This window comes from Falco peregrinus, chromosome Z (genome assembly GCF_023634155.1).
Source record: "Falco peregrinus isolate bFalPer1 chromosome Z, bFalPer1.pri, whole genome shotgun sequence".
In the NCBI taxonomy this organism is placed as follows: Eukaryota; Metazoa; Chordata; class Aves; order Falconiformes; family Falconidae; genus Falco; species Falco peregrinus.
This window is the reverse complement of record NC_073739.1, coordinates 62,274,951-62,302,285: the sequence shown is the minus strand read 5'-3', so window position 1 is coordinate 62,302,285 and position 27,335 is coordinate 62,274,951. Positions and strand designations below refer to the sequence as shown.

The 27,335-nt window shown below is 37.1% G+C and overlaps 1 protein-coding gene across 1 annotated transcript in view; it reads right to left on the bottom strand.

Annotated features, from left to right (window-relative positions):
• Positions 1-3,043: 3,043 nt before the first annotated feature.
• The window catches only part of ADAMTS6 (ADAM metallopeptidase with thrombospondin type 1 motif 6), a 159,598-nt gene continuing 135,306 nt past the window's right edge, over positions 3,044-27,335 (bottom strand). Inside the window, exons 21-25 of the mRNA XM_055791488.1 lie at positions 24,404-24,533; positions 20,663-20,867; positions 14,453-14,629; positions 13,017-13,173; positions 3,044-6,467 (exon numbers count right to left, since the gene is read on the bottom strand). Coding sequence (XP_055647463.1) covers positions 6,358-6,467; positions 13,017-13,173; positions 14,453-14,629; positions 20,663-20,867; positions 24,404-24,533 — 779 coding nt within the window. The 3' untranslated portion in view covers positions 3,044-6,357. The remainder of the gene's footprint in view (positions 6,468-13,016; positions 13,174-14,452; positions 14,630-20,662; positions 20,868-24,403; positions 24,534-27,335) is intronic.

The window sequence follows — 27,335 nt, the reverse complement described above, 5'->3', positions numbered from 1 at the left end:
AATAGCATTTCTAACATACAACATTGTTGATATGGATGTGAAAACCCTTAATAACATTCACATTGAAATATCAGATCAAAGACAGCAGTACTCTACACCAAACATGAGATCCACAGACATGTGAAAGCAGTGAGGAAGAGAAGCAGTCAGCAGGAGGGAGAAGATGATAGAGGGAAGAGAAGTCCTCTCCCAGTATGTGGAATCCGAGGAATGAAAGAGAGCTTCCCAGAAATGGACTGCAAATTTTTCAAACATGTTGTTGTGTGTGTGCAAGGCCCTAACCCTGTCTGATCAGTACTGAAAGATGTTAGAAGGCAGTGACCCTATTATGTGCACTGCACTTCTGTAAAATTAATTGTTTTATAAAGCATAGCTGACCCCAGAAGAAATGTGGCAATAATAACTTAAAATGCACTCTCAACTTAAGTTGGTCTTCCTCAGGTAACTTGGGTGTCTGTGTCTTTCTATAAAGATATAACTGGAAGATATTTCCACATGTGCAGAACTGTTATGTCAGCTAAGCGGCGTACGAAGTGTTAGTACCAATCTGCTTCCAAGGGGAGGGAGACTTTGAATCCTACATAGAAGACTGATCTTCACTGCAAAAGAGAAATCATATTGTGAGATGGGTTTTCAAACAATATGAATGATAATTTTGTTATGTTATAAACATTGCAAGAGTGTGTACAATTATAAGGACTTTGATGTCAAGGGGGATGGGGAGAAGAATAAACAAATACACTGACTTTGATGTGGTTATCATTGAAGAAATCCAGTTTCCAAAAGTCATGGCTTATCCCTTATCAACCACACCAAATCTGATCCCGCTGGGTGGTCATGGCAACTGAAGCCTGGAGCACTCTTTGGATGAGCCTTCACTTCTAGCTCCCAAAACCTTCCTTTTCTATCTCAAGCTGTGATCCAACAAATTTGTTCCAAACAGGGTTGCTAAAGAAGTGAGATCGTTTATCTAGTGATCTTGCTAGGTCTTCTCTAAAAAGGTCTGCCTGTTTATAGAAATGGCATCTTCCCACTCTTAATGCAGAGATAGATACTTATATCCTTTCCAGGTCAGATTTCAGTAATTTTCTGACTGGCAGCTATATGACCTCTGAGCATAAACTATGTGTCTTGTAGCCTGTCCAGCTCAATGAAAATGTTAGTGATGTGCAGAAATAGAAGAAAATAAATAACCTGTAGTGCTTTGGTAAAATGCCAGTTTAAGGGACACAGTATCCTTAAATGCACACCATACCACATTCTGAGAGGCTCGGTTTCCTAAACTGGACATGAACTCCTCCTTCAGCTGGGCCAAATATACTTGGGAAACTACCAAGTCGCTAGTACTATAGTGAACCTTGTTCTGTGGCTGACTGAGCCCTTATAAATCTGTTTGGGATTCCATCCTGATTACTGCATGCAAATGCTCTTACACTGTTCTGTCTAGGACAAAAATTGGAGGGACCACACAGAAGCAATGATCCATCCCTTCCACCTAATTGTTGTTTGTGGGTAAGGGAAGACGGCCAGATAGGGTGTCACTTCTTGCAGAATGACAGCCTCGGCTTAGTAATGGTCTTCTCTTAAGACCCTTAGATTGATGACTGGCTGAGTCCAGATGAGGCTCACAGGACTCATCCAAAGCCTGCTGCAGTAAACCTCCACAGAAGAGTCCTGGATCTTAATTCCTAGTAATAAAAAATAATAAATAAGTCAGCAAAATAACCAGGGCCTGTTCAGCATTCTACAGAGGATATTTAAAAGTGTCTCTTGTAGGTCAGATGGCTTCAGAGAGAACAGGGAGCTTACTGATGAAGGAACTGCTGTGGGCTATAGCTAGGGAAATGAGGGAAAGGAAAAGCCAGTATCTCAGGAAAAGTAATGTCCACTGCCTCAAGAAATAAACTGAAAAAGCGTAACAGAGAATTATAATTGCAGGGTTGGCTCCAGAAGGAAGTTTAGGTGCAGGAAGAGCACATTTTCAGAAGACTGAAGGGTATGTTGTGTGTCAGGAATTCTGTAGTCAGCATGGGTGATGGTAGGTTTAAGGCAGGAGGAGGAAGAGGAAAAGCGGGGAACACAACAACATCTGTTTCAGTGTACCCAGTTTGTCATTATCATTCAAAATACAAACACTCCAGGGGGAAAGAATAACACTAAAAACCGAATAGCGGGAAACCTATCGGGTAGTAACTTGTAGTGTCAATGTGTGGGAAGAAAGTCAACAGTTTTGGAATAACAGAGAAAACTGTTATTAGACTGTTATTTACTAAGACTATGCCATCTTTAACTTCAAATCTGTAGGGCAATAAAACTTTGTGACAAAGCACAAGTAGAAATACCTGTACCTTTAAAACAGGTAATTGTTTTTTTTAATTCTTATTTGTAAACAGAATAAAAAAGAATAACCAAAATTAGTAAACACCTTATCAGAATAATGAAACTTCTCTACTTTTAACAGCCCACTCATAATAGTAGGGTGATTTTCACTATATCAGAAAGGAGATTTTAACTGAGAAACAAGAAGTATTTCATAGGACTTGATCAGAGATCTCCATACAAGGTTTTTTTACTGGAACAGATAAGAATCATCTCTCAGCAACAGTGGCACCAAGTCTTCTAATTTTCTTCTTTATATTAAAAACCAACATGTCTTCAGATAAACTTCAGATAAAACCTTAAAAGCTCAATGCAAGAAGGACATTTTATTGTTATTATTGACTAGCTGTTAATCAAATCATTCCAAGAAGTACAGGATATTTTTGCTGCCATTAATTTAATTCTTGATCTACATTATTGCTTAGGCTAAAATATCATCTAACAATGTACATGACCACGGTCTTGACTTTTCCTTTTCCTTTTTTTTTTTGCTGATATATGACAAACATTGCTGCTGCCAAGGACAGGATTGTAGCATAACATATAGATGTTACTTGAAAGAAAACATCTTGTATATATTTTGATGCATCTGATGAAGCAAATGGTAAGCATACAGAATTCTAGTAACTGTTAAATCAGGGAATAGACAACTGTACCATGGGTATCATTCTTAAAAGCTGCAGTTTTATTTTACTAAATTATCTATGTTAAAAACAAATTTGTGGCTGGTGTGGAATTTCACTGCATCAAGTGTTACAATATTTTTTTTTCATTACAAGCAGGAGAATGCATGTAGAACAAGTGTTAAGAAACTTGACAATAAATTAGAATATAATTTACAAAAGCAAAAATAACAAAGTAACAGTGTACCACATTAATACTGAGTATAAAATAATAAGCAACTAATCACAATAATACAAAGGTAATTTCAGTCTGTATTATTAAGGATATCTATGTGACATTCACTCCATTACAAAGTTCCTAATGAAATGGACTATTTTTGGGTGTATACACCTTGAGGGGTTAATCTCTAGATTTTTCTTTCTGTTTTGATCTTCTTCTAGCTGATAGTGTTGCTCAGTGGAAGTACTGGCATCAGATTGATTTCTGTATTTCATATTCTACTATTTGATTCTAGGCCTGCCATATTTATAGCCTATACAAATAGTCCTTTTGTCACTATTTAGGAATATAACACTATTTAGCTTAGATTACATAGATGGCTACAGTGTAGCAGCAGCAATGAACTGTGCTGTGGAAACCAATTATTTTTCTTTGAATTATGTTTCATTTTTCAGTCTTAGTCTGAAGTGTTGCTTAGTTTGTAAATCCACATACATTCTGTGTTTTCCCTTTAACAATACAAATTCAACCTTGCTCCAGGGAGTTCTTTAAATTCCAACCTCAGAGCTGTTAAGTTGTAAACATCAGACTCCCTAGTGTTCTAGCACCAGTAAGAGAGCAAAATGTGTCTTTGGAAACACTCCTTTCAATTTTAATGTCCTAAGTGAGGTAAAAAAAAAAAAAAAAAGTTTCTTTCGAATACATAGAAAACCCTTTTCCTGTTAGCTGAAAAGACACATTAGCTGATAAGCAAAATCATGCCCTGGAGAAAATTGGACCCTGATACAAAGAGGTCTGTTGCTTAGGGAATGCCATAGCAACCCCTTTCCCTTTGACTGTATTTTTGACCTAGCCAGGGCATGCTAGCACCAAGGTGTTTTGTCAAAAGAATATACAAAGTCGATTCACTTAACAGAGAAGGACTGCATATTGCCCTTAATGTCTATGTGCAACTCCCAAAGGCTGTGGGGTTTTTTATTTACTGGTGTCAGTTTTAACAGGAGTTGTTTACATGGTGATGAGAGCAGCAGATAAGCATATGTGAATACACATGAGCCAACTGAAAATGAATTCCACTGGTCACACAGGCCTACAGAAGTGGAAATAATGGCAAGAGGTAGCAGATGACAGGAATCTGATGGTCATGAACACATGGGCTACACAAAACCCCACGGACAGACTGTCAATATGTTGGAGGGATTTCATAGTATGAATCCTGTTAACAATACTTATTGTTCCATGTTAATTCACGTTAGTAAATAGTGTGCAACACATTTGGCTTGTTATTGGTAAAATACACTGGTACACTTCAATCTTGTATTTTGGAATTATTTTTCATGGAAAAGAGTACTTTTTTAAAAAAGTGCTACTTGAGTTAGAATTTGTAACACATTGTTCACGTAATTTTAATTGCATTACAACAAAGGAGGCATAGCTGGACACAAAAGCACTTCATCAAGTACCTGCTGCAAAATGCAAGTGTTCAAGTACAATATGTTAATATAAACAAGTACCTACTTTTCTTACCTCCTTTATTGAGTCTGTTACTGAAAAGTGAAAGGGAAGAGGAACAAGACAATTAGCTTTTTTATAGTAGATTCCTGAATGTTTGGTTTCACATTTAAAAAGCCAAGTATTTGGTGACTATTAAAAATATGGTAATAACAAAATAAGTGGAGTATGGCAGCAGAATAGTTAAGGTATCCGGTTACTAATCCAGAGGCACGGGTTTGTTCCAGTCTCATGCTGAAAACTGCCCCTAGCTTTAAGTATGGTCTAGCTCTAAATATGTACCTGGGCATTTAGGGTAAGGTGGCTAGACTTCATTCTAGCCACCCTTTTTCCAGTGTGCCTTACTCCTGATAGTCCAACAGGCCTCTTGGCTCAAGCACACTTTTCACTTCTCATTTGAACACAACCTAGATACCTCCATGAGTTGTTTATTCTTTGGTTGTAAACTTTGCCCATGTGGATGGGTTCGCCTGAACTGCACATTCACATATTCTTCCTCACAAACAAATGTACTTCTGCTATGGTATCAAAGAAGGGAATACCGAGAATCCATTTTGACTTTCAGCTTTGCAAAGGATGGTTGCTATTACACAGTAGGCTTATCTTTTGCACTGGAATTCCTTGGTTTTGGAGAATCATAAGTAACAAGAAAAACAGATCTAGATGCCCACAAAGTTGTTTCTTCTTTGTGGCTGGTGTTGTAAACAAAAGTGTAAGTTCTAAGCAACCTATATAGCAGTAGTGAAGCAGCTGGCAACATGGTCTTCACCACTGCTGGGAGTCTGCCTCCTCCATGATTTTGAAATATGTTCCCTTTCAGTGGAAATCTCAGCTTCACTTGTACAATGGTAAGATGGCTATAAACCTGCAACACAGATTTAATTTCGTTTCATAGCACACTTGTATTTCATGCACCACTGCAATAACTGTTGCACCTCTTAAAACTAAGTCCCTCATGGTTGTTCGGTTTAGTATAGCTTTATATATGGCTCACAGCAGTATTCAGGAAATATGGATTACTCCAAAGGGAATTAGGTGGAATGAAAGAAAAATACATATCTTTTTTTTTAATTTCTGCTCCTTAAATAACATTTCCAAGCTCATTTTATAATTTAAATTGTGGTGCTGTGTTGTGAGATAAAATAGTTAACATTTTTAAGCTATGACTTAAAATTTTTTTTGATTCTTCTTTACTTTCATAGTAGACCAAGTCATAACAGCTACATTTTAAACAGTTTTAAATACAAATGGATTCAGTGTCATTGCTAAGTCCATAATAAAAATTATTTTAATGGTCCAAGGAGGTAAACAGACTATTGGATTTAGTCAAAAGAACACAAATGTTCCACAGTAAGCTATTCTATATGTGTTGTGTGGATCTTTCCAATTTGGCATGCCCTCCTTATACTGTGTCCAGCACTTTGGATTAATAAATCCCACTTCACAGAAGTTAAAATAATATTGAAATCCTGTCAGCTGGGGCTGACCAGTGGTTACGTTTTCCACAGGGTAATGCATTTGCAAGGACGTCAATCTCACTGCGTTGTGTGACTCTCTTCAATGGACACTCTGACACTCTTCCACAATGGTAATAACAAGGCACATTCTTGTGCTTTCTGTGGGTCAGTGTCCTTGGCAGGTCTTGCAGCACATCTGTCTGAAGTATGCTCGACTGCAGAACTTGAACTTCAGCACCAGTGGGCAATATGCCACTTTGTTCACATCTTTGCACTCTAATAATTAAAAGCATTAAAGAGAAAAAATCAGAAATAAAAATTAAATTACGATGAAAATTTTACGTTTAACATGTTGCTTCTCTATCCAGCCACCTTGCCCTGTTTGTAACTACTCTTTCTAGTCCAGCACTGTGCACACAATATATTTTAAAAAGCCATAAACATGTTTGCAGGGCTTCTCCCCCAGACATTTAGAAGTGTGCCCGCTTTGTCTTGGAAGAATTATCATTTATTGGGATAAATGATCACTTTAGACAGCTAGGAAATACAAGTAATTTTTCTTACAATGCTTTTACAGCTTTTTTCTCAGGAGTTATTGTACCCATCCACGAGAGGTTATCCAAACGATTCACGCTATTTGGTACCATGCCTCTACATTTGTACGAATCCCTGAAACAGAATGGGCACTGCAGCTAACAGGGATGGGGAAAATGATGAGTGTTATGAATAAATGCACCAACAGTGCGAGTTCATTGACTGGACTGAATGGTGGATTATATTTTAGGCTTTGTTCCACACATCCACAATTTCTTTTATGTAGAAAAAAAAGCCATTCCTATGCCCATAATAGACATGTAAGAGGTTTTTTTCATAGTTGCCTTTTCCCTATATGCTGGGCTTACTGCCTTAGCAGCCCGTCATACTGGCAGGTAACTCTCCCAGGAAGAACAAAAGCTCAACCATGTGGAGGAAGGATTCCTTTTCTGTCCCACACAGGTTGTATCTAAAGTGACTTGTGGGGGTACGTTACAGGAGCACTGCTGGAATACACTGTGGTTCTCCTCTAGCTAAGTTTCCTTTCTGTGTAAAGAAGGTGTGAATACAGAATGGAATAGTTTGGCCCATTCCCAGTTTTTATGCTGATATAGCTGGAGATAAAGCTGCATCTGTCAGCTCAGGGGCACGTTCTGGTTCTACAACTCAGATGTTGCTGCTGCAGATTTCCTTTGCACTGGAGTGAATATTATGACAGATGCCCAATAGGGGATTTTTAGTCAAAAGCATTTGCACAGTTCCTTCCAGACTGATACTAAAATAGGACTTTGGCAAGGAGCTTTGCTTCACGTGTAGGAAGATGGAAGAGATGTATACAGAGAAAAAGTAAACCCCACAAGTTTGAATACCAAAAATTAAGTGATGGGAAGAATGAAATTAAGATTCATTTTCTCAGATGATTTGTCTCAGAAGAAAGCTCTAAGTTTTTACTTTTCAGGTTGGATTTGATACTGGCTTCCTCCTACAATCTTTCTCAAATTGCAACAGCTGTAAAGAAAATGTGAAAAGGGTATGAACTAACAGTACTTCGACCATTATCATTACTTTGTATTGATTTCATATCTAGAAGTGCAGACTGGAGGGCAGGATGTTGTTGCTCTAAGGCATAACGAAACAACAACCCTTGACTCCAAGATGTCTGTAAGCCAAACATGAAAGAGACAACAGACACACCAAACAGGCAAGAAAAGAAAAAAGTAGTAGAGAAACAAAGACAATCAGCATGTACCATTTTTCAGCTCCTTCTGTTTGTGTTGTTCTGCATAGAGTTTCCTAGTATGTAATTTTTGTGTTGGAACATGTAGTTATGGATGATGCATTCATGCTGCAAGCATACATGTGATGGGTTGACATTGGCTGGATGCCAGGTGCCCACCAAGCTGCTCTATCACTCCCCTCCTCAGCAGAATAGAGGGGGGAGAAAATAAGGTGAAAAAACCCTTGTGGGTCAAGATAAAGGCAGTTTAACGAAGCAACAGCAGAAGTCACGTGCACGGAAGCAAAGGAAAACAGATGTTATTCTCCATTTCCCACCAGCAGATGATGCTCAGCCACTTTCCAGGAAGCAGGGCTTCAGTACCTGTAGCAGTTGCTCCAGAAGACAATCGCCATAAATAATGAATGCCCCCCCCCTCTGTCCTCCTCCTTTCTCCTTAGCTTTTATATCTGAGCAGACGTTACATGGTATGGAATATCCCCCTGGTCACTTTAGGTCAGCTGTCCTGGCTATGTCCCCTCCCGATATCTTACCCCCTTCTCCCCCCCCAGCTGGTGCGGATGAGGGGAAGGTTGGAGAGACAGCCTTGATGCGGGGTGAGCCCTGCTCAGCAGCAGCCAGAACCCTGGTGTGTTATCACCACCTTTCCAGCTACCAAACCAAGCACAGCACTGCGAGGGCTGCTGTGGGGCCCAGCAAGACCCAATACAGTACTACAGTAGCAAGTCAAGTGCAGATGAGGATTTTTAGTATTGGAACCTAGGCTAGCATCAGTGAGGCTGAACCCTAGTATCTGTACTGAATGGTATTTTTTAATTTCACTAACCCAATGTTTTATGCACTACTTTTCTAATTTTTAAATTCTCAATTTGGAAACAGAGTTGGGCACCAGGAGAAAAGACATTTGGGGTAGCTGGTTGAAAGAGACATGTTTCTCTATCATACGCAGTCATTGTGTTTCACTGTTTCAAAAACCTTCCAAAAGAGGTCAAATATTTCTCCAAGAAATATTTCAGGTCCTTGTGTTTGTGAAGACTGGGAATATAGGAGACAGATGGTGAATTATAAATGAAGTAAGGAATAAAAAGGTTCACTTCATCTTGATGAGAAGTAAAAAGTTCACTCGGCCCCAAAAATAACCTCATACACATTGCATTTAGTCAAATACAGGTAAAGCCACTAACTGCATTTCTGCTAAAAGTAGGATTTGAAATTATCCTATTTCATGTTTCCTTGAGTTATTCTTCCTTTTGACTAAAACTGGAACCTGTCCAGCCAATGCCATTTGGACAGCAGTGAGACAATATTCTGGAAGTTGCCCACAACTTCTGTTTTAAAAATCAGTTTTGAAATAGATACAGTGGCTGATGAAGTAGCCTATTCTTCATAGGACTGTGGTTGAATGGAAGAGGTTTAGCAGAAGGCTTTTTGTTCCTAGTAACTACTGTTAATAAGTTTCAGAAAGCTAAACATATTAAACTCTCCCTTCCTGAACTTTTGTGGCTAGATCAGACAATATTATGATATTTACTATCACATTACAGTAATAAAGTCACAGAAAGTCACTGTGCCTTTCAACTAAAGAGACTACAAAGACATACCACACAAAGCACAAGGAAAACTGAAATGACATAAATAGAGATAAAATAGAATTTCAGGTGAAGTTTCAGATGCCTTTTAGCAGTCTAGACTCAGCAGATGTGTGTGTATATATATATACTTAAGACAATAAAATAATTCTGAATACATTTCAAATCATGTGGTACCTGCTGCCTGTAGTTCACTTCTAGCAGCAAATGCATGTTACCCTCCTCAGTGGCAGCCTGTCAAAACCCCATCTACAAAATTCTAAATCACAAGTCAAAGAAAACAAAGAGCTAAAGCAGATGTAAAATGTGACATGATGTATCATAACTTCCTTTTACTATTTCTGTATCCCCAAAATTTTGAGTCTTATTTTATGTAAACAACCTGCACTTTCCTCCAAACTTTACCAACATGGTCATTATACTGCAAAGTGGCTCAAGCTTCCTCAAAATAATGTACGTTCTTTGCTTGGGTTAGCAAAATTAAATTGTGCAGGAATTGTGTAACGGGTTCCACAGGCAGTGAGCACTGGAGTTTGGTAAGTGAAGGGAATCAGGTGGTTTGCTGGGGTTTGAAATGGGAAGGGAATCCCCTCAGCTACAATCCCCCTGCTGCAAATCAGTGATCTGGAGCTGAAGTTGCTTTTGGTCCACACTGGGGCCCAAAGCACGAGGCGATGCTACTATGTGGCATACAGACAAAGTCTCCGCATGTGAGCAGGTATGCTCCACTATGTACGCACATTCCCACCGGGCAGAACACTCCCTCCCAGAGACCTGACTCCTTCCCGTAACCCAAATGCTGATACACAGTTCACACCCCACTGCACCGGGAGAGAGACAGGAGTGAGTGTACAGGCACAGCATGCTCCTCTCACAAATACATCCTCGAAGAAATATCAGAACTCAAATATTTCCTTCTCAGAATTATCTTTCAAAAAGTAGTTGTGCTCTTTAGGATTAGTTACTTCTTGAAATCTAACAAGCTTTCCATCATCTGTTGTATGCTGAAAAAGATATGCCTCTCTGTTTAAAGGCTAACACCACCAAAACAAGAGATGGGAACTCCTTGTGTGCAAGAGGATTATTTTAAGGCAGAAAATATGCAATATACAGACATTATTGTGCAAATCCTCAGTTTATGCTTCTTATATTCATTATATAATAGCAGCTTTGAAATGTGTATAAGTTAGAGTATGTATTTAAGAAATACTCACAGAAGTATTGAAAAAATACCACGAAGACAAAATCTTTATCTAATTTTGGGATAGGGCACCCTTATTACTTCATGGATTGCAGCAACAATTTTCTGGAAGGATGTAGGTATTTTAGATTATCAAATGATCTTCAAGATTACATTTACTTTTGAGCCATCTGAGCCACTTAACCATTTTAAAATGATCAGTGGTTTCCAGTAAATACCTTCAATGTGGGACGTAAGCAAAAATGGGATGCTAAGTGGCAACATGTTGGGAACCGTATCTATTGGAAGAGATTGTGCTGTATCTCTGTTCCTAACTGTGCTAATGAGGCTGCATGGCTGTCAGTAAGGTGGCTCACGCCTGACCCACTCAGAGTGCAGGCCAAAGAGCTGAAGTCCATCTGGAATACTGTGTAAGTGATTTTCAACATTTCTATTTGTGGACCCCAAAAATCTTCAAATGAAGTCTGTAGGTCCCTCAAATTCACTATGACCAGCAGGCTTACTGTTCAGTTACCCTGCACAGTTCCACTGTAAAGAAGTGTATGGCCGCCCAATGTCCATATATCACACACCGTAAACCCCTAATTGTATTCATCTATAGGAGATTAGCATTTTTTCCTGATAATATTGAAGAATTACTAATGTAATGAATATAAATAACAATACGACCTTGTCATCTTGAAACTAAGAGGAGACTGGGACTAAATCATGCCCACTTTGCCACTTTGGAAAAAGTCAACATCTTTGTTTGGAAATAAAGTATCATTTAGCCTTTGAGCTTTAAGGAGCAGAAAGTTTCCTAGATTGATAATCATCATGTAAAGATTACTTGAGAGTACTAAGCATAAGAATGGGAATTAAAATAAGCAAGGAAAATTCTATTATGAAGATGCTTTTCAAATAACAACGTGGAATGATAAGCCTCTGTTTAAAATCAAATTTCCAAGCAGTTAATTACGGTGCTTGTACACTGAATAATAAAGTGTATTTCTGGGAGATTTTAGTATGCTCCCATTTCATCACAGACATCTCCATTTGACAGACTTTTATGACAACTTTGAATCTACAGTGTGAACTTCAACGGGTACAGTAGGTGTTGAATGAATACCAAATCTGGGAATACTGTACCATAAATTTGCTCCCTGCCCCCCCCCCCCCCCCCCCCGTTTGTTTTTTTTTTTTTTAATTATTTAAAATCAGAGTATTTGTTCCATATAAAGAGGATATTGAACTCCAATGTAGTTGGAGAGCCTGTGTAAAAGATACTCCATTATTTACCGCACAGAGATTAGTTATGTTAAAAAGAGCAGTGGTATTGACATTGCAGTCAATTACTCAAAATTTAGGAAAAGTCAACATTTAGGGAATAATTGTTTTAAAAGACCTAACGCTGTTGTGCAATCTTTCTTAAATTTTGGACATGTGTGTTTTGGTAATTTTTTATTCCACTTCCCCTTCCACACAAAATGGAATGTACTCATCTGGTGAGTAACTACTCTCAATTTCTACAATCAGTAAAGAAACTTTGGAGTTTTACTGCCTAGCACTCCAATTCTACTTTGAAGACAGCATTTCCTAATAGGTTGGTTTGGACAATTTATGAGTTCAGATCTGGAGCCTTTCCTAAACATTAATAAGCTTACTTTGACATTATTATCTAACATATCCTCTAGCAAAAATATGTTATTATGAAGCTAGTTAATAGTCTGATTAAATTAGACTGCATCATGTAAAAAAAATGTAATTATTTTGAACAGTCATTAGCAGTCCAAGAAAATAAAAGTTACGTAGAAGCTGACAAGTAAGTCAAAGTATAAGAACAGGCTTGAAACATTGTATAGCACTAAATCTGTGGTCCCACTCTTTCAATGAATATGTAATTAACTATTTTTGCCACTACACTGTTATGTTAACCACTGATGGAGCAGGTCAGGGTTGAGAACTATATCATGCTCCCCCTGCTCTTACGGACATTTCCATTAAACCAATAAAGAGACTGGAAAATTAATGACACAAACCAATAGTATTTTGTCCATGACTTAGGCTACATGTTTTAAGGGTGTTTTTTTTTAAACAAAGAACCTGCATTTAGCTTTTTATTGACTTCACCTTTGAACTACAACGACTAATTAGAAAATAATTATAAAAAATTCATACACAGTCTGAGATGATGTCGTGTAGACTTTTACTAATAAATTAATGCAGTAATACTGACCATGCCATTTTACTCTTTACAGAACGTCATATTAAGATGGCAGACATACCTTCTGTGTTGGAAATGGGAGTACTGTCACATTTACTTTCACACTGCTGCATTGATGGAGGTCTAAGTGTTTCTGGACACTCGCTAGATGCTTGTCCAGTGTATGAGAGGCACTGTACTGTTCTCATCTGTTGCCCAAGACCACACTGTGCAGAACACTAGAAATAAGAAAGGTACAAAACTAAAACAACTTGGATCCAATTTTTAAATATAGAACAAGGTAATAGGAAAGCAATCAGGAACAGTATAAATGGACAACCTTACAAAAGACAGGCATCTGAAGAGATCTGGTTAATACAAAGCATAATTTTCATAAAATAGTTTATATTATTTTTTTTTTTGACAGTATATGGGAACACTTGTCTTTCAAAGAAAAAGAACCACAATGCAATGTTGGCTCCCAGAACAGTTCAGATTTGAGGTATAGTTTAAACTATTTCATATATCATGTCTGAGTTTAAGTGCATGTTTTCAAGAGAGCAATAATCACTTTAGAACAAAGAAGAAAAAACAAGGAAAACAAGACTTCAAATCTGCTACAAACTTTAAGGAAAAAGGAAACTATCTTTAAAAATATATATACTTTGCTGTTTCAAAACATTTTTAATTTCTGTAACTAAACAGTGGGTTTAGTACAATATCAATTTAAGATAAATGCGCATCTGGACAGCTACCATAAAAGAAAAGCCATAATACCACAAATGCTTGTACCCTGGTTAGTTAAACTGAACTGTTTTATTTTCATTAGTGCCATTACTCAACAAACTTAGAAAATAAAGCATCCACTTATTACTTTAAAACAGGCCTTTAATCATATGCGAAAACGAAGAAAGAAGCAAACTCAGTGTATCATATTTAGAAACACTGCATAATGGTAGCTATGTTCAGCCTGTCCTGTAACAATTTAGCTCTCTGTCTGGTAATTTAGCATATTTTATGTAAAATTATATAGATCTCAAAGTTTTTTTGGTGGAGATATCCATCTATCTATCTGTCTATCTACCTACCTATCTTACTAAAATAGGAATATATATATATATACACGCCCCTATCTTACTAAAATAGGAATTGGCTTCATATTTCCATCATGTTTCTCAGGGAAGCTAGATGTATTTTAAAAATAGTAAACCTTGAATCATTGCTGTATGTATATCAAAATCCCCTTCCAAAACCCCTATAATTAGGACTATTTATTTTTTTAAAAAAATACATACAGAAACCCATCCAGTAGAAAATAGATTGCTGCCAGCAAATCCTTTCTAGTTCAGCAGACAATTATCATTCAGAATCACATTTCAATATGAGCCAAACAGGGAAGCAGCTTCTCTTTCAGTCATGGGAGCTACCTCTTCTCCATTTCCACAAACATCTTATCCTTAGAAGATGCTAATATGTAGTACACTTAACAGCAATAAATACTTCTATGAACTTTCTTACCTGTCCCCAGTCTCCAGTAACCCAGCGAGGAGGAGGACATCGGCCTAAACTACAGCGGATGCGGACTGGTGGCTTGCTTTCCTCTTGGCATTGCGCAGCTGGAAAAGTTTTTAAAAGATCGCTGCTTTTACACAGTACAATTCTGTGTTTGAATCCTGGGCCACACTTTGGTGTGCACTGAAAAAATATTGATATAAATACATAACGAAAATCTTCAGTTAAAAGTCAATAAAAGTGTCAGATATGTTATAACATAAAACAGGAGAATATATTTATAGTTTTACAAAATTTACAAAATTTTAAAATGTTTAGAAACACAAACAAGCTGACTGATGATTGCTTTCTTAAGTAAAATTTTTTTAAGTTTTAGTTTGATAAAAGTAGATTTCCTTTGCTATTTGCATTTAGACTATGGCGTTACTATTTATTTTTATATAAAACAGCATTTAGGCTGTTGGTTTTAATAAAAAGCACTTTGCTGCAAAGTAGAAAGGTCCGCCACATCTAGTGCTACTATGAAACAAACTTGAGTGTGCATTTCAGAAATTGAAAGCAAAACTCTCTGTTTCCAACTCACTTATAGACTATTGAGCTACGAGGAACACATTTTTGCTCAATAAACATACTGGTAGAGAAGTGGTTTCTTGGAGACTCCATAGAAACCGGGCTATTCAGATAGAAATACTTTATCCTCTCCTACAATGCATGCTTTTCTCTCCTTTCCTATTTAAATTTTAATTCTGTTTTCACACATTTCTTGTTTTTCCTCTTTTTATCATTTCTCTGCTTGTTCTAACTGCAAGCCAATAATAATAATACTGTAATCTGAAAAGAAGCAGGTTTGATGATCTCTGCTTTTCCTTCTTTCTTCATATTGGTTCCCCCCCACCCTTTCCTTCCTTTTTGCTACTATGAACTGTCATTTACATTAGCACAACCACAGAAAGGGGAAGAGACAAGTGCTAACAAAACTCAAGACCTTCCCCATATCAGTCCCTCTTTAACACCTGACCAGAAGATTTTGCAAGCAGTTGTAGAATTCCCTATTGGCATGTATCCCATAAGCCTATCTGCAGTATGTGGACCAGGATTAGTTTCTGACAGCATAAACTTCACACTCAGATTATGCTAAACCTGTCAAAAGTGGAACTGCCTTTCAATATGAAAGCAGCTGGAGAGACAAAACATTATCTGGGAAATAATACTATGTCAAAATGAAGCAATATTCAAAAGGCACACACCAAAGGCCTTCCACACATCCAAAACGGGTTAGTATACATTTGGGGAAAAAATAAAAACCCCCAAGAATAATTTTCAAAAAAATCACTCAAGTGATCCAAACTCTACGTTGTATGCCTAATCCTGAAGCATCTCTGCCTAATTTAAGAAATTTTAAAACAGTTCCACAGCACTATGTAAGGTATTGATACTCCCTATACATATGTAAAGGGTTACGTATATATGCACACCCACCCCCGCTCAAAAGAAGATCTTTAAGAAAATCTCTCAGTGGGAGCCACCTAAACTAATCAATACAGAGTGGACAGATTCATCCTAAACCTTATCTCTGCTTAGATTTAGGATCTTAAACTGGGCTGCAAAGACATGGGTCCTTCGCTTGGAGTTTATAATCCAGAACTGCAAAATGGGTACATAATCCCTTTCCCTGAAATTTCACCTCTCCTTCCCTATCCTATCCTTTCCTGTCAAGGTGCTGCCTCCTTATCTACAGCAGTTCAGTGCTCAGAATTCTGATACAGAACAGCCAGGTTCAATCATCCTCATGTCCTCATACTGAATGGGCTTTTAACTCCAAATCTCATATACCCTAAGTACCTGCCTTACTATAAAACTAGGGGAAGGAATTAAGTGAGAGAAGAAAGTTCTCTGTCTCTCTGGCTGGACTGCAAAAACAGTATTAATGCTAAATAGAGACCAAAAAGAAACAGCGACGAGTGTGTGAGGTCTTCGGCATCATCACCATGATTCCTCAGTACTGGTCCAAATTCCATGGAATATTGCGTGTATTTTCTCTCACAAATATTTCGTCTAAAATGCATGATTTTTAAGCAGGAACTAGAAGCCAACACCCCTTTATAGCTGTGTGCTTAAAAACCACTTGTGCTTTATCTCTTCTTCTCAGTGACTTAACATTCTGCCAAAAACAAACAGAAGAGAGACAAGGTTGAAAGGACCTTGTCAAAAATACCAAAACCCAATGTGCCTGTGCTGTTTCATGATCTCTAGAATGTATTAGCAAATAAACAAGAGTTTGAGGATCAAAATTTGAGTTTAGAAGAAATGCGTCCATTTTCTAGTCCTGCTTGAAGACATGTTCTTTTATCTATATCTACATTGCCATCTCAGAAAAATCTTTCAGCTACTGGTACCAGAAGAACACAACATCCCTTAAAAAATTACTTTTTTCGGAGTCACAGTAGAAATTCCACTAAGTAAGATGGACTACACCCAGTCCCCAGAAATGAAAGCAAAGTAAGGAAATAGGATGCCTACAATAATACTGAGTCACCAGAACTAAAAAGCATCAGTAGGATTTAACCAAAAATTTATGTCTCCAAAGCAAATGCAAGACAAAATACCCAGACAAACAAAACCAGGAAAAGTCATCCACTACGAAATGCTTCTAGAATTTTTGACTCATTTAGTGGAAGTCATGACTAATGGTAATATGAATGCAAACCAAATGTACTTGTCTGATAAGGCTCAAGAAATCCTCAGATTATTTTTTGCCATGTTATTTTACTATCTGGAAAATTATAAAAGAAGTTATTTATAGAGGGCAGAATAATTCAGTCAAAGCTAAACTATTGCAAAGCATGAAAAAGTTTATGGTAAAACTGACATTGCCTGAGAATGGCTACATTCCACTGGGCAACAGACTGTTAGCTTTAATTAGTATTTGATAAAAGCACTTTTATGTTCTCCTAAGGACTTTCTTTAATGTGCATGTTTACAAAATGTTTTTGTTTCTTTGACCAAAAAGATACAGAACTTCTTGTTAATAATTACTGAAGACTAAAAAATCAGTACATGTGTTCTACACTTGTTTGATTTGTATCACATACTGCTTCTTTTGAGTATGAAAACAAAACTTTAGAACTTGCATTCCAGAGAAAAGTACTAAGGTTTGCCATTGGTTTCAATGGAAGCAGTATTCAACTTTTCATTTTTTGAGTTCACTCTTGTTTTCTTTTTCATGCTTCTGTCAGAAATTAATAAAATACATATATAAAAATGTTTTGATATATATTAGCACAGGATCTAATACATTATATTTCTGGGAACCCTGCACAGAAAAAAGCGCTATTTTTCTCATTATATTAAAATGGTATCATGAATCAAGACAGTTTGCCAAGTTACACCAGGCAAAATTTGTATCAGAAAGAATTTGGCACTTCTTCACAATCCTGATTAAATACCGTCACAACCAGGAGCTTAGCAGAGCTTGAATCTTTAGACAGAATGATTTTGTTCAAAATTATAACACACTCCTGCTGTATAAAAGGCTGGCAAAAAAGCCTTAAAAAATTGTTGACGCTTATGAGGGTGGCAATGTTAAAAGCTCTAAGGATGATGCATTAGTGAGCAATGTCTCAAGGAGGTAGCTAAAGGGTAATAGTATATAGCCAACACATATCTATGGCTCTATAACATCATATGGATACTATTATTTGTTAGTACTGAGATGATGTCTAGATATTCCAGTTGGAAATAAAGTACTGTGAAAATGGATGCAAAGAGCTTACAAACTATCAACAAGAGATGTGGTATGACAGTCTTCAACTGAACATCCCCTTCCACTCATCCATTCTTTCCTTCTCTCATTTCCGCTTTAAGTCAGATTCCTTTTCAAAGAGCTGGAATACACTGTACCTTTTCAAGTAGCGACAAGGACACTTCAATACCTTTTCTGTCTTGATTTTCGTGCCCTACCTCTTGTGTGAAATGCTGGCTACCAGTGGGGTAAAAAAATACTGTTCTGCATGTAGATTCACTGTGCCGTTTCTATGTTTCTCGAGGTCCTGATCTACACTGAGAAAAGTTGCTAAAAGAAACTGCTTTTCTACAGGTTTCAGGACACAAAGCTGACAACTTTTTATAGAACTGATTCTAAAAAATATCTGTTACCTTAAACTGAGTAAAGCTAGAGACAGATAGAGGTATTGTGTAGGAATGACCTACCTGTTTTATGATAGTGGATTATTAATAAAACCTGGTACAAATAACGGGAGATTCAGAATATAAGCAAAAGTATCTGCCTGATAAATTAATGAAAACAAGGAAATTTTAAAAGCTCACATTGTATTTTAGAAGATTTTTCATGGATTTAAAAGCTCTTTAAAATGGCATTTAGTTCATAATTCCTTATAGAACAAAGCCAGTTGAACAGTACAGCAAGTTGACACATTTTCCTTTTGTTCAAAGAAAAATAATGGGTACAATAATAAAATAATAATAATAATAAAATTGTCTACAAAAGTAGTTTCTTCAGCTAAGAACAGATGGAGACTATACAAGCATGAAATTCAGACATCAAGACAAGGAACAACAACAGCTTCCATGGCAGTTCACAACACTGTAATTTAAGACATGGATATTACTACTTTTAAGTACTGCCACTAATGCTTATACTATTATTAACAGCAGATTGAATTCCCATTCTTGGAGATATTAGAAAGCTGTCTGGACATGGTCCTGGATAACTGGCTCTAGGTGGCCCTGCTTGAGCAGAGAGGGTTGGACAATATGACCTTCAGATGTCCCTTCCAACCTCAACCACTCTGTGATCTCATGAACTATATTACCTGCATTAACAAATTATGGTAAAAGCTGTTCTGTACCACTTCTGTGGGTGTTCACAGTGACTCTAGTAGGCTTCCTTCTTTATGCCTTGAAATTCCAGAGACTCTTAACAACTTTTGGAGCTAAAAGTATCTGTATGTAATTAATATGTGATAGCTGTGGGACAAAAGAAGCTTATTTAGGGTATGCTGATACACTGTAGGTTATGGTTATTTTCATTAGAGGCAGGAAATAAAAGGATAAGGCACGTGTGAAACCTCCTCTAACTCTAGTAATCCATTTCCAGAAAGACAAATTCAAACTGAAACATGAAAGCAGAATGTGATCAAGATTAATTAACTGCTGATGAATAATAGCTGGAAAGGAAGAACAGCTGTTTCATGTAACAAAAGCAAACAGGTATAAACTGGCATAGAACTAAACATTAGAATGCTTCTTGCAATTCAAAGATTGAAGTTCAGGAAAAGTTTTCCAAAAAGCAGTGGGACAAACCTCCAAACTAACTAATTTTAAAACATAATTTAATCAGTTTATGAAAGCAATTATATGATATGGCTGCATTCAACAACAAGGACACAGATATGGCAACTCAGGAAATCCTAACTTGTAAGTAGTTCAAAGGGTACTCCGAGATAAAAAGTGGGGTGAGATGGGAGTCCAGGATAGCAAGGATCTGAAAAAAATATAAAGACATTTTTTCACTCTGATTTGCATGTGATGCAGTCCCATTCAAATGAATCTGCCTTTCCTTCCAGCTGCACTGGTTCACATTCTTCACACTTAATACCTGAATCAGTATAAGGTATAGTGTAAGTTTGGCTTGCACTGTAAGACCTATCACCATACTTAATGAAAGATGTTCTCTCTTTAATAAAAAGAACACCAACTTTTAGGTCTGCCTTTTGAGGTATGTTCCTAAGAATGTGATGCTTTACATCAGCACGGTTACTTCAGGAAAAAGAAAAAAACCAACAAACAAACAGTCTGTTCTGGCTTCTGATATGGTAAACCTATCATCTCTACTATGCAGCTACTTGCCTGTTCAAAAATCAATGGAAATGGAAATTGCTGTTATCTTTAAGACAATTATCTCGTATCAAATGGCTATTCTAGGGGGTGTGTGTTTCATTGGGGTTTTTTTACTACTTTACTATTCTATTTTGTATTTTACTATTTTTCTACTATGATTAATAAAACCAGGTCATAACTGTTTGACAAACATACAAGGAAAGAATAAAGAAAAAACTGCTTCGGTATTAAACCTATGAAGTTTTGCATTTCTTATTAATGCTTTACAAAGTAGTAATAGAAAATATACTAATCTTCAGTGATCAGAGTTCCTGTCTCCACTATTACCAATGAGGTAACACAGCAAAATTGCCTTACTTCTGACCAGTCCAAAGCAACCCACTGGGGAGGACAGGACTGATTGTTACAGGGCTCTTTCTCAACAGGCCGGTGTGTTAAACAGTTGGTATTGTCCAGTGTCTCCTCCTCAGAAGGTCCAATCTTTCTGATACAGAGAACTGTCCGTGAACGCATTCCTCCATCACAAGTCTTACTGCATTCTGACCAATCCCCTATAAACCACCTGGACAGAAAAAGTTAGGAGACTCAGTTAATGTATTTCACAAACAGAGTGGATAACTGCGCAAACCCAAAATCCAAATAGTTTAAATTACTAAACCCAAATAATTGTTAATAATGCATGTATTCACAGTGAAACAAAATAGAAACTTACAGGTCTTTTACTGAGTATTTTAATTTATGTCACACTGCAATTATATCTTCCAATAATACTACTACTTTGTGTTTTTCTATAGCAGCAACTTCCAGCCTAGGCTACTAATTAGAAAGGAGTGTTCAGCCTGACACAGCTGCAGCTATCTAAGCAGATTTGCACAAGACTTGCCTGAAATTATTTCTCTGAAAGTGGTTAACAACTCGAATTGTTTGGGAACCACTACTGTAGGTTACAGCACAAGTTAAAAGCCAAGATAGTTGCCTCTCTAGTATCATTACAATAAAATATTTTGATCTCAGAATTCGGCTGTCTGAGAGTTAATTCTCATGTTTCTATACTTTTTTATAAATGCAAAATATTCTTACTAATTAGAGTAAATACATTAAAGCATTTGTTAATCCTGCTGTGACATTTTTTGTTTCGTGTTTTTTTTCCTACTGATGAATGGTTAATGCAGCTCAGTTCACTGGAAATCTCTCTTCACGCTGTTGAGCACATTTTGTCTTCAGGATTTCATACTCTAATTAGATGCACTCGTCTGTATTATCCTTGCAAAGGAGGAAGGCTAGCATACTATCAGATGTTGCCAACATGACAAAAATGCCAGGTGCCAGTAGTCACCGTGCACATTCCTTCCTGGAGGTATGCTTGGAGCTGCCTCATAAGATCTGTCATTTTCTGATGCCTTTGTCAAAACAAAACATGCTGCTATCCTGTCTTGTGTTACAGAACATATATTCTAATATGAACTAATAGGAATTCTATATTCTCTCAATACAGAAATGCAAACGAATACGCCACATTCTGTCATTAATTTTGCAGCAAAAGAGAATCGAATTGTGATTCTTTGCCACCAAACTTATGCTTTTACCACAGTAGGGAGAATCAGAAGCTCTTCAGAGCTTTGGAGAGGCTGAACTGTTAAATTTTTAGTTGTTACTATGATTTACTGAAGTGCATTCTCAGGTACCTTTTATGTTTATACATTACAACAAGAAAGTGTTATTCATAATTCATATTACTGAGTTACCTGTATCATTTCTTGAAAACTGGAATTTTAAGAGTTTTTATCACAATAACAAACAAAATACTGTGAACAAACACAGTCGCTGCTGCTGCTGCTGCTCAGGGACATCAAGTATAATGTAACTGTCATTTCAGTTAGAGTAACATTATAATAACCTTTGGAAGACACCACATGGGAAACAGAATTATGTTAGTTGAAAAAGGAAGTACTTGGCCACTCCATGTAAAAGAGTAAGTCTTACTGGGTGACAAATAGCTCAGCCAAAAGGGCTAAACTTCTTTGGGTAACCATCTGTTACCTGAACAGCTTTCTTCTAGACTACTTACACGATCAGGAATCAAGAACACTTTCTTAGGAGTTTGGCACTTTGTATTCACCCTGTGAGGAACATCAGAATGGAGGCAGATGTGGGCTGAACTGCTCTGACATACTCAAGCAGATGCTGATTAACACACACCACCCCCTTTCTAAATCTTGATGACTTGAGTTTCACCATGTTGATCAATGTCCCTGCTGTACTGGATGCAGAATGCAGAGGTGTACTGCTTTGTAGGATGGGAGGTGTGTGGTGTGTGTGTTCCTGTTTTTTAAATAATGTCAGTACAAAAAAATAAAAATTCATATACTTAAAAATATGTCAAACATTTAGTATGTAATATAAATACCTACAGCAAAGTTAGTGTCGCCTCAAGATTCTTCTGTCATTCTTGCCTTAAGAATGGTCCCCAGTTCTACTCTGAGCACTATGCACCACATCTGACACACCCTAAGAAACTGCTTCTATCTTTTTACTTACAATGTCTGAGCTGCTTTGAGTAGTTCAGACTAGTTTGGAATAGCTATGTTAACACTACTTTTTGAAGTGCTAATTTTTTAATAGTTAAGCCACACAAAGGAAGGTATAGGGATGTGTTTGGTAAAAAGGAACTGACCAAACACGACCACTTCACAAGATCTGCTCTCAGGAACATGCCATGACAGTTAGTCAGCACACTTAGAGCCATACTAAACAGTGTTACCCAAACAGAATCTAAGTGCACAGCCTTGCAGAGGAAACATCTATTTACAAATAGACTGTGGGGCCAATGATTTAGACCTACTTTAGACCTGTTTGTGAGGCAGCACATTCATGTTAAAGCACACTCATAGTGAAAGCAGTGTAATGGCTTCACTTCTGTTTATGTCAAAGGAGTTTGGTACGTGACACGTGAGTAAGTGTAGAAGACATTGCTTTAACATCCTGCAACTAGTCACCATACCAGGGAAGCAGCTGATACTCCAGGAGGAAACTGGTTTCATGAAGACCTGTTGCAATGTTAATGCATTATGGTCTTGTCTCATTTCTCCCAGTGTCCTTCATGCTACAATTTTCCAATTTCTAAGAGATATTTAAAAGAGACCAAGTACTTCTTTATTGTCTCTACATTTAATCAGCATTAGTGATTTTCATGCACAATTAGAATATAGTAATAGATTATCAGCAAACTAACCAGAGCCTACGAATCAATGAACTGTTGTATCTGTTCCAGTTTTTCCACAAGTTTTGTCTCAAAACATAAGAAGCTGCTGTACACATGCTGAAATAATTTTCTAGTGCAAAATATCACGACTGTTTCTAAACAAGTTTTGTAGCAAGATTAAGCTACGCTATAGGTCCTTGCCAAATTTTGTTATTGAACAAATGAGCTGATGTGGTTTTAATTATGTTTTCAGTATATAGCATAGCTATCTTTCAAAATAAAACTAAATACATGCAAAAAAGTAGGTACCTATTCTAAAGGCACACAGCATTACTGTACAATACTCAGTACCCTGGATGGAATGTTGTGTGACAAAATAATTACCAGTAAATGGTTTGTTCTGTTGAGAATTCTCTACATTTGCCATCTCTCATGTGAACACTTCAACCCAAATTTCAATATAACACACTTAAAAATATGGCAGACATTCAATATGTAATATAAATATCTATGGCAAAGTTAATCTCACCTCAAGATTCTTCTGTCATTCTTGCCTTAAGAATGGTATCCAGTTCTACCCTGAGCGCTATCACCACATCTGATACTTACACCTTAAGAAACTGCTTTGCTAGTATCTTTTTACTTACAATGTCTGAGCTTCTCTGTGTAGTTTAAACACCAGTGTTCTTCAGTCAGATCAGGCCTCCTCTAGGTCAAAGTATGTATTTTCCACAACTGATTTCACAGGAACAAGAAACCATAAACCAAAACTACATATCTTGTCTGGTAAGACAGGATGCTAATACTAGATCACAATTTTATAGACATTTGGTCAACAGGATTTATTATAGACTACAAAGATTCTTCTATCTATGCAAAACACATCAATGACTTACTCAGGTGGGCAAGGCTCAGTGTTGCAGGCTCTTTGGTTTTCTGGAGGCTTACTGTCAGGGTCACAGTAACTGTTTTGTACAATGGAGCTGTCATCCAGCCTTTTACACACCACCTCTTGTTTCTGCACACCTTGGGATGAAATGAAACACCATTAATTAATCATTCTTGCTCTTCTTCTACTTGTTGAGTAAAAGTGTATTTCACCTATTGATTATTAATCCTTCCATCCCACTTTAACTGGATGAATGCTGCAGGGGTGTGAATTCCAATTGACTGAATGCCCCTGACCACAATAAATCTTTCATTTGCCTTCAATTTTAGGCCACCCCATTGAGAGAAGATTATAAAATGCTGTTGTTTTCTAAAACAAAGGGAATATATTTATAGATTTACTAACAGACTGTTTTTATTTGTATATTGTACAAAATCCATTTTCTGTCTGCCCTCCTCTCCCAGTAAAAGACACTTCAATTTCCAAAGAAAACATCACCAAATAGAATGTGGTCACACTTCAATGGAGAATTATTGGTTTTGTGCTCTGCTTTAAAATAAACCAGCAATACTGGGAAGCAGTATTGCATTTTTATACATGTTATCCTATAAACATTTCCTTCATTAAAAAAATAGAAGTATTATTCATTCTGAAAGATGCAGTTTCTCTCTGTGAATGCTCATTTTGTCTGGCACTCCCAGCTCCTCTCTCACTGTTAATCCTCAACAGGGCAGCTCAGACCTCATTATCATTCCCAAAATATAATGATGTAACGCTGCCAAGGCAACATAAGTAGTGTATTAAGCAGAACTTCTGATTTTTAAAAAATAGGATCTAAAGAAAGGCATTAAAGAACCATTGATATGGCAGCAGTGTACCTCAGAGAACTGTGAAGAGTAGTACACGAGGCCTCCCCCTCTCTTTTTAGAACAAACTGTATAATGTTTGCTAACATAAAAAGACCTGTGGATCTGCAATTCATTTGCAGTTCTTATTGAACATGAGTAGTCATAATACTGAAATAACACAATTATTTGTATGAGAAAAGTTGCAAAAAGCCTTGAACTTTTCATAAATACAGAAGCAATTATTTAACTTCTTAAAAAAATGAAATGTGAAAATTTCATGAAAAAAAAATGTAAGTGAAATGCTTACAATTTCATAGGGATTAAAAAATCCTGGCTTCAAATATCTGCCAACTTTACTTCACAGCCTTGTCTTCATTTTAAGACAAGCTTTTTATAGGAGGTAGACGTGCAGTAGTAAAATTAATTACAGAAATATGTTTTTCAGACACTAAACATCCCACTAAAAACATGGAATTTGTTTCACCAAATATTGGAAGTCCTTTTGCTCATTTTAAACAATAGGCTGCCGTTATTTGTTGGTTCCAACTTACCTTGTAATTGTTTATTTTGTTATTAATTATTGACAAGAATCAAATCTCCTACTTGTGTTCCCAAAATGTGACTTCTACAGAAGTAGTAACTTCAGGTATTTAATTCCAACAATGAGTCAAGCCTAGCCTTGAGATGCCTGAAGTTTGGCCCACAGCGCATCCTGCTTGGTTATGAACAGAAATCTCCAGTCTACACACATGTGAACTATCTTCACAACATTACGTGCAAAGGACATGGGGCAAATGGTAACCTTTTCTGTGAGTTTTGAGGATGGCCTGCACTCCCCCATGAGGCTGCAGATGCAGGAGTGAAGTACAATCCCTTCTCACCCTGAGGGGTTGCCTAATTCCCATGAGCACACGTTAACTTTTAAGACTTAGTTGTTAATTTAGCTAAGGTGGCAAGACTATGAATTATAGTCCGTAGATTATGTCTAGTTTTTATTCAATTACGGTCTGATGTAAAATGTCTAAATCATCTTGAGATCAAGGATGAAAATCCATACGTGCCCATGCTAGATTAATGTCTTATTTTCTGGCTACAGATTAAACCCCTTCCTTTTCTTCCTGCCACAAGCCCCATGAATCTTGCATCCCTGGCTGCACTGTGGCCCAGAAAGCTTACTTTCTCTTTCCCCATCCTCTTCAACTCCTCAACTTCCTATGGAACATAGTTAAGAGTACTCTTCTGGAGATATATTCCTAGCTGACACCTCTTCATTCTGCAGTAGGGAATTGCTACTTTAATAGGTAATTATCATGGCATCCTGCAGAATATGGTTGTTATCCCTCTCGTAAAAATACAACCTTTTTAATTCAAATACTCACAGTAAACCCAGCAGTCTGGATCCTAAGCACATAATGTTCCATGTGTCCTCAACTCTAATGTTCATGTACCTGACAAGCAGGAGGAGTTAGATTCATCACTCAACGTACTACTTACAGGATGCTTGCTTAGCAGGTGAGAACTTTGTATCAGCCTTCAAAATCACCTGCCTCCTCACCTCACTTCAAAATCATTAACCATGCTGAGACCAAAGATGCCTAAATGCTGGAGACTTCACTCTACTGCAGTACCTAAATCCAGAGTCCAGAGCTTTGCTGCTGGGCTATCTCCTTTCTGATTACAGCTACACACAACCTTCACAAAGCAGGCACTTTAAATAAGGTTGTGTGTAATCTCACATGCCTGACATCTCAGGTTATCCATAAACTTCACAATATTTTTAAAGTAAGCTTTATTTATAACAAAACATGATTAATATGACACATATGTCTTACAGGTGAGCCATTTGCTCCTCTTTCTACATGTATCTGGACGCCACATTAGACAACACTAGGTACCACTGAACCATGTGGAAGGCTGCCATATTTGTTGGTTCCAAGTGTATCCTACATACACAAATCTACATGAATAAGGTAAAACGAAAATACCATTTTTGAACAGTAACCAACCTCAATTTTTTTGCTAATTTTCAATTTGTGTGCTTTACATGTTGGAAAAAAATAATTTTGCTAGATAGATATGTCCAGCTGGAAC